Here is an 8,700-nt window from a genome sequence, read left to right as displayed (position 1 = left end):
AATGCCGAACACGCCGCAATAAGTGATATATTCTGCATAATAATAATTATAATTTTAGCTCGTATAAAATGGAAGGCGGTTCGCATCGCCGCCCATGCCCCGGCCCTATCACCGTCTCCGCTAATCAATGGAGTATAAAATAATTTGTATACAGTAGCCGAAACTCGTTCGCCGGCATTGCACCTTTCGCGAAACCGCCAAGGTTCCCCTGCGTTTCGTTGGCCGATAATTTACAAGCGACCGCATAAACATGCGCCATCGCCGCGATTTATTACATAATATTTCTTACGTCCGATCCGCACGCTCGGATCAAAGAGACTCCAATTAAATTTCGCGCATCGTCTGCCTTTCACTCGCTTTTTACCCCGATCCGGGAATACGCGGGTAATCTATCCTCGCGACAGCCGGCCGTTAATAAACGTTAGGGCCGCGAGAGTGGCAGGCGGAAACAAAACCGTGGTAATCTCGCTCGATAAATCGACTGCAAAGTTCGGAGAGTCGATCGGTCATTGTCTCCGTTTCGTTCACTCACCGCTGTTTCCTGCGAAACGCTACCTTTCGTCGGCGATATACCTGTGCTTCTATTAAGCTTCCATAAATCATTTCACCGTTCGCAGGATCTACTCCATGCGCGATCCTTTTCCCACCGGGCAAACTTTTCACCGAATCTTCGCGCGAAAATTTTCCATTCCCTTTCTTCGCGAAGAGACTCGCAGGCGGCGCGACGCCGCGACGTCGAGCAGGGTAATCTGGATAACGAAGCGGGGTTTCGGAGACTGGCGGATTTTTTCTCCCCTTTTTCTCCTACGTTCCAAACGATATATTTTCGAAATACCTGGTGGCCGGGTGCGTCGGGTGAAACGCATCGGAGAAAAATATCTCCCCCCGCGTCGGCGGTGGGGCCCGATCGGCGGGGCACACGCACCGAAAAGGCAAGAAGTGGAAGAGAAGCGAAGGCTGAAGCGGCGGAACGGAGTGGAACTCGCGTCGGTGTGTGCCGTGGCACGCAGGTAAATATGTGCTGCCACGGCATATATGTATCCGCACATAGCAGCCCAGTTGGGCCTCTAATGATGATCTACGGTTAGCTACCGCGCACAGCTTCTATAAACCTCCTAATTTCTCCTCTATAAATTCGTCGAGGAAGGCTGCACCCCTTCCACCGTGGCTTTCTCGTGGTTTTTACTCTTCCGCAGGGTTCCCGCGAGCCGACGCGACCGATCGGCCCCATCTCTCTTTCCCGCAAGCCGTCGTAAATACGCAACTGTATTTAACGCGCTGCGCCTGTGTTGCCCCCGTCCATGAATCGTCCATGTGCGGCCTCGCACCGACGCAGATCATTTATTATTTACCGCCGCTTATGTGCCTCCGCGAGGAGAAGACACTGCGAGAGGAAGGCAGCAGCGCGCTGCACCAACAGACGGGATAAAGGAGAGCGAGGAAGATCTCGGGCCCACGGTATTACCACCGCGACAAAGCCGAGTGGAGTGGCGTTTTTTTTACACGGCCACCGACTGAAAAAACACAGTCCAACTATCAACGGGTCTGCGCTTTTTCTTCCTCTCGCAGAGGTTAGAGCGTGCCCGGGGAGGAACGCGATCGTGGACCCCTGCCCACGTGCTCGCGCGCTGCAATGGACTCGACCGGTAGTCTGCTTGCGCGTAACTCGGTGTCGAACGATATAAGTAGGCATATCGGTGGAATTCGGCGCCCAAGTGCGACACGGGATGGGCGCATCGAAGAAATCCGCGTGTTTGTAAACCGGTTACGCGAACGCCATTGGAATTCCAGTGAAAGTAACGATGCCGATGGGGCACGCCGCGCGGGCCCCGATCGCGAGCATCTAGACGCAAGGTGCTTTCGATACGACTATAAACGATTGCTCGTTGATTAATCATTCGGTTTCCCGATGCTCCCGGATAACGGCGGTTTTATTGCTCGTTAATTCCGTTTCTCTACGCTTCCGTGTAATCGCGTCGAGAACGTTAATAAGAAGCGACCGGAGATGGGGACTATTTATCGGACAAGTTTCCGAGGGAAAATTTCGTTCGAAATCGATCGAAAAGAATCGGGTTCTCGTTCTCCAAGATGGAGAGCGCGCGCCGCCTCCACCTCGAGGTTTCGACTGATTGTCCTGGTTAACTAAACTGTCATTTTCGGTTGGAAAGAATGTGGAAAAAAAAATTGAGGCGGATAGGGGTACTCGGTAGTAAAAGTTCTAGTAGAACCTTAATACCGACGAAATTAGTTTCCTTACCGTAATCATCGCGGTCGTAAAAGTTCTAAAACGAGGGTGAGTCGATTGCGGGGAATACTTCAGGCAGTGCAATATAACTCTTTATTGCGGCCGCAGGATAAGGTCATTTTTCAACGCGGAATCGGCACGTACTCCACGAAGGGTAACGCTTGCCACCGGATATATGTTTCTCGAATTAAGAAGGAAGGTAACCGGCGTCGATGCGTTTTAATCCGGCGTAAACTTCCCCGTGTCAAGGTTGACTCGATTCCGTCACGTGACAAGCGTCAGCTAGGCACTAAAATTTCGATAGGAAACGGAGTGCGATCCCTTATGGTCCAGGAGGAATCGAAGGGCGAATAGGGAAGCTGGAGGAGGGAAAACATCAGGGCGGAGCCTGAACATAGGAGGAGGAATAAAACGCGCAAACTCGATACACGCCTCTCTCTTTCTCTCCCTTTTCTCCCGCTTTACTCTTCCAGCCAACCACCCCATCCGGTTTTCCTCTTTTCACCTTTATATAGATTTTTTACCTAGTCGACCCTTCTTCTTTTCGCCCGGCGAGGCTTGCGCAAACTTCTCTATGCAGCCTGTCTTTCTCTCGTGACTCACGCTTTAGCCTACCTTTCTCTGTCCTAATTGTTCCGACGAACACCATGCTTGGTTACCCATAGACGAGTCAATTTTCGTTTACCAAGACGATCGAGCTTGTGCTTCGACGTTCGAAAATCGCGCTATTTAGCCACGTTCCACGTTCCGTTCATTTCTTAATTTTCCAGTTACTTCTTCGAGAAGCGTTCCAGCCATTCATCGTTCCGGGCCTCGCGGATAATAACGGCGCGGATCGCGGAGGCTCAAGAACCCTCGTGGGATCGATAATTATCGTATTTCGATAATTCGCGTTATATAATAATTAAAATTCGAACCTTCTTCGACTCTCTTGACGCGAAACGGGATTTTTTAAACGTAAAGATCGCGAGAAGTATCGGAGGTAAAGCTCGTTATATCGCGCGGCGGCCATCTTTTTTTCTCGTGCCCCCCCTCGGCGCTTCGAGAAGCGACTGCGGCTTCGACCTATCGCAATTACCGCAATTACCAGTAATTGTACCGTTGTCGGGATAATTCGCGAAACGTAGAGACATTATCGATCTCGTAGGTATAGCGGAAGATATATGATTGTTCCCTCGGTTAAATACCTTCCGAGTAATTTTCTGCACTCCCAGAAGCGCTAATGTTCCTCGTGGACGATTCTTATTCAAGGTCGAAGCGTCGAGGGTACAGAGAGGAAGCCGCGCGCGTATTCTAGGTAAATGGGTGGTCGATGGTATTACGAAAATGTCATTATCAACTCCAGGTAGAAACTCGTTCGCAGTGCATGCGATGGAATAATTTTTCGGCTTTTGTGCTCGCTGTGAGCAACGTAAGTACACGTCAGCCGGACAAATTTGGCCGAGTGTCGTTCGTGGAAAGGGGCTGTTCACGGAAGAAGGGCAGAATCGCGTGTCAGAGATGCTGTCAGATCACAGATCCTCAGGTATACAAGGTATTAGCAGTGTGCATTCTTAAAGACTGGTCACCGACACCCTGTAATGTTTACCGTGGTTAGTTAATACCCAGAAGGGCGTTAACAGACAATGTCCAGTTGAATAGGCAACCGTTTAAGGGTTTTTCCAAAGAGAGGTATTTCTGGCCAGCTGACCGCAGTTTCCCGCAAATCGCAATACTGTCGTGATGCCTGGGTGCGATAGAACAATGGACGCGGAAGAAAGGGTCTATGCAAAGTGTTATTAATTCCTTGATTAGGGAACAGCTTGCCTGGAGCACAGGTAGAGAACAAGGGTTGCTACGTGCTCGCTAGCTGACACTTGCCTCGGCGATGCGTTTAAATGCGTTTTATTGCAAGATATACGCGCTAGAAACAAGTTTTAAGTATCCCCGCTTGGATACGCACCATTGTTTTAACGATCTCTCCGCGAGGGTGGTCGTAAAAGTACTTAATCATCCACGGACATGGTATTTCGTTGGTCTCGAATATTTATTGTTCATCGAAGCGACGTATTTATTTTTCTACTTTAATCTGAAAGCACGCTATAAACGTTGCGAAGGTATTTATAAAAAAGCTCCCGAGAATGTGCACAATGCATAATTTTATACGGCCACGTGCACGCCGAGAGATTATCGAGTTCTTTAACTCCCCGATACACGTATTTTCCACGAGTACGGGACACACGGGATGAAAACCTGGATCCTTTTCTCCCGCGATAAATCGCGTCGATACGTAATGAAACGCTCGCACGACGGATCGATGGACGAGATGCACGCGTTAAAAAGCGTACCACGGGCTGTTTGCGTGCAGCCACGTCTCGCTACTTCGTACGCCCCCGGTCATCGGGCAAATTATTACGCGGCGCGCTATAAATTGTTAAGTTACGCGTGTATAAATATGCATGGTATGCGCATCGAGACATGCGCGATGCTCGTGCAACTCGTTGCACGAGAGTTCACTATCTCTCACTCAATTTGAGCCTCATCCGCCGTAAGCGGATCGACCAGGCTGGCCTTTTAACGTCGGATAGTCTCGCCTCTCCTGGCTCTAGAGCATAGACGCCTATAACAAACATTATCCGCCATAATGCCCCCGTGTAAACATACCTACCAACGTGCATCGTCCTTCTCTCCTCCTTCCGTCTTTTTCCCACACGTCTCCCTCTGTCCGCGGTCCGTCCACTGGATAAAAACTTGCAAGTTTATTTAGCCGTTTAGCGTCTAGAGGCAAGTTAAGTTTTTCGGATAAGTTTCCGTCCCGATTTCACCCTCGTACCCTACGCTCCTCTTATTAATTTCCCATCCATCGCCTCTTGGACACATTACTCCAAGGGAATCGGAAATTTGCGGTAATCGCGAGCTCGCAAATTTCTCGCAAATCGAGCCGCAACGACGCGCCATTTTCCACGACAGATAGCGGGGACGTCTCGTGGAAAATTTGCGAAAATACAGGAAAGGGGGTTTTGCATAAGAGAGATAGTAGCTCGTGGGTGGGTCGGAGACCGAGATTGGTCAGTTCGTATTCGCAGGTTTTTCGAGACCACGGTAGCGCGTTCCCTTGGTGCTGAAAAGGGCCCCCATGGAAGGCCATTCATACGAATACCCCCACCCTTGACAGGCCCACACCGAAATCCCCACCCCCGTTTTTGGAAAGGGACCGAGGTAGGGCCTGGAAAACTATTTAGGGATGTTACGGTGGGGGTAGGTCACAGTTTGACCGAATCCTTCCACGAGGTACGAGGTACTCGTGTCTGCCACACACGGATCGCTCGTTCTAACGCGTTTCACGGAGTCGTAGGGACAAGAGCTAGTCGATCAGTGTCTAGGATAGATCCTACCCGGTGCAATCTGTTTCGTACTATCAGCGACACGAAGAATGTCAGTGACAGTTTGGATTCAGTGCTGTGATATACCAGTGATACCCGGACGATACTGATTTACCCCTTGGATTTACACGTGTGAATGTCGGAGTACACCAGGCCCGGAACGACTCGCAAATCGGTGAGTGATCGCAATCACAGTGATCGGAGCGCGATGCCAAATAGCACGCGCTTGAGACAACGTAGGACGACGCTTGGTACGTCATAAAGTATCTTTATGGTCGAGAGGGAAACTCGGAGGGGGCAATAACGCGTGTCCGCCCTTAGAAAACCGTGGTTCTTGACAATACAGGCGGTTCCTTTCGCGTGGGCGGCCATTTTCCGGGCTCGAAAAGAATGCTAATTTCCTCATTGTGTCGTCGAGAAGCATCACGATCGGTGTCTCACGTTCGCGCACCTTGCTCTGCACCCTAAAAGTCAGCGTACACGGGAACAAAGTCGTGGTCCTAGCGTTCGAAAAATTACCATAAAAATTGTCCGGTTGGTCGCGAAGCGGAAACATCCGCGAGACGTAGACTAGCGTAACATGGTCGGATTGTGTGGTTGCAGGTGGAGGAATACGAAGGTTACGGTTGCGCACGAAACGGCAACGTGTCGGTGTCAGAGGTGTCAACGACGAAGGTGTCGGAGAGCAGCGCGAAGCTATCTTCGCAGGCGAGCCAAGGCAATCATCGGGAAGAGAACAGCTGGTGGGTGGCGGAGGAGGGCGGAGGTCAAGAGATAAGGGAGCGTGATAAGGGCGCAGCGGTGGCGGGTGATCTGGCTTGCCTGGCGGGCTACATGACGGGGTACTTGAAGGCGGCGGGCGCCTCTTGCGCCCCGACCGGTAGTCCTCAGTACCATCCCCACAGTCATCCAGCCATGGGGGTTGGTACTCATCCACATCCGCACTCGCACCCGCACCCGGGTGCACCTCATCCTGGACTGCCTTCGCCCTTCGCGCTCGCCACTCACGGTCATCCGCATCCTCATCCGCTCGAGCATGGACTCGCTGCCTTTCCGCAAGGTAAGTCTAATCGTTTCTAATCGTTTTTATTCCCTTCTATGCTCCCTTCGCTCGCCGTCGATAGTTGCCGCGTTCGAATCGAGAGCCACGTTCGCGCCATTATTTCCGACGGGTATGTAAATCGTGCCAACGGTTCAATGGTTGCGATGGGTAACGCGAGTGAAAGATATTGACGTTGTCGAGCAGGTGAAAGTGTTGTGGTAGAATCGTGAGGTGGCGGTAGCTGCTCGCTCGAGCACTTTTCGCGAGAGCTTGATAAAGGTGTCTCGTTAAAATTTAATTTTCTTTTTTTCTTTTTAATCGTAATTTCGTTATTTCTGTTTATTATTTTTGTCGCGGGTAGAGATTGGTAGATATCGGTAGCATTTGGACTGCGTTTATAGGATTTTAGTACAGCAAGGAACGAGAAAGTTTAGAGTGGTTTTTCAGCTAGCATCGTTTCGCGAAAATTTGAAACGTGGCACGAGGAGAGTTATATATCTTTTCGAAACTGTTTTACCTTGGCGCTTTTGCAAGAACGAAAAAGTACAATCGATTGCGAATGAAAGATCGGCGCGATTAAACGGGTATTCGATGGATTTATTTGGTAGCTGCAAACATTTCGTACCGCTTATCCGAGTTTTACGCTCCCGATCTCATTGTTCGATGGGTGATACACGTTTCCTGCATTTCGCGAATCATGCGGTCTGTTATCTCCTAGTAAAAGTATTTGGTCTGTGCGCCATGCTAGCCATTATTGATTGTCATGCAAATCGATGCATCGACTGAAGCCATAAAAAGTCGAAGCAAACTCGGGGCTTCTTAACTATAGTCAACGTGTATCATTCTGCGGCAGACGCTCCAGCGCATTTCTTCTTGCCGTCACCTTTAAGGTGTCGGTCGCGGACTTTTCGCTCGAAAATTTTCCAAACGTAGCTCGCCTGATAACATCCTCTCAAATTTGACGAAACACGATAGAAATACGATGGATTTCGATGCACGAGGCACTTCTAATTTCCTAATAAATTTTCCTCTAATAAATTTCGAAACCACGTTAAACGAAATATTTCAACGCCGGCAGGTTTCGATATAGACTTGCAATTTCCTGGGTCGAACATTTCTAAGTAATTAGGCCCCGTTTTCCCCTAATAAAATTGGCAAGCACCTTAAACGAAATACAAGCTGGACAATTTCAGGGCGTAATCCCGTTTCCTACGAATAATATATCGCACGACGATGCGTTAACAGTTCCGTAAATACGAATGTCTGCATGGAAACGGAGCATGAGATCCTGCCACATATTCGTAAGGTCATCGAAAGTTCTTTCCTTCATCTCGGAACATACTCCGTACGTACCACTCGCGTCTTCTTCACGGTGGTTTAAAAAGGGGCCAGAGTTACGAAAGAGAAAGAGAAATGCGGAGACAAGGAAAGAGAGAGAGAGAGAGAGAGAGAGTCGGGAGAGAGTAGAGTGATTCGAATCGCGGCAAGAGGGTAGGAGGAAGGGGCTGGAATGCCCCAGCGAAGAAGAGTAGAGAGAACCATGAGAGTAAGCCGCTTATCAGGGTGGCAGCAGGCAGTATAGGTCCAACCAACGCAGATAGGTGGGTTTCCATGGAAACACGGATCTGTCCGTTAGGTCCCTACGTACCCGCGTCCAGCCGCCTATCCGTTGTAGGCGTATCCGCTACACGAAAAGCCGTGGAACGAGAGAGGAACGAACCGACTGTCCCTTTGCCTATGTTCGCGCGAAAGAGGCGAGAGGAAGAGGGCAGACTGGAAACAAGGCTCTCTGCGGGAAACGCGCGAATCGGTAATGGGCGCCGAGCAGATTCCCTTTTCATCGTTCGTTTATCGAGCAAGCGTTATGGTCCCGACCGCGATCCGACCTCGGTTCCTCGTGTCACTCGTTCCGGATCATCCCGAGGGTATGGTCGCGATTGTTTCCTAAGAATTCCATCGACAGTGTACGCAGCGGAACGACTCGCTCTCTTCGTTTTTCTCCTCTTCTCCACCGCGGAATACGCAATGCGCGACCAGGTCTCTCGGAAGAG

At 50.1% G+C, this 8,700-nt stretch overlaps 1 protein-coding gene across 1 annotated transcript in view; it reads left to right on the top strand.

Annotated features, from left to right (window-relative positions):
• The first annotated feature begins 5,743 nt into the window (after positions 1-5,743).
• LOC108546439 (orthodenticle 1) overlaps positions 5,744-8,700 on the top strand; it is an 11,726-nt gene continuing 8,769 nt past the window's right edge. Inside the window, exons 1-2 of the mRNA XM_017898503.1 lie at positions 5,744-5,782; positions 6,211-6,667. Coding sequence (XP_017753992.1) covers positions 5,744-5,782; positions 6,211-6,667 — 496 coding nt within the window. The remainder of the gene's footprint in view (positions 5,783-6,210; positions 6,668-8,700) is intronic.

The sequence above is a fragment of the Eufriesea mexicana genome, unplaced genomic scaffold (genome assembly GCF_001483705.2).
Source record: "Eufriesea mexicana isolate 0111107269 unplaced genomic scaffold, ASM148370v2 scaffold654, whole genome shotgun sequence".
In the NCBI taxonomy this organism is placed as follows: domain Eukaryota; kingdom Metazoa; phylum Arthropoda; class Insecta; order Hymenoptera; family Apidae; genus Eufriesea; species Eufriesea mexicana.
Note: the sequence above shows the minus strand (reverse complement) of the source record. Positions and strands in the feature narration are given on the sequence as shown.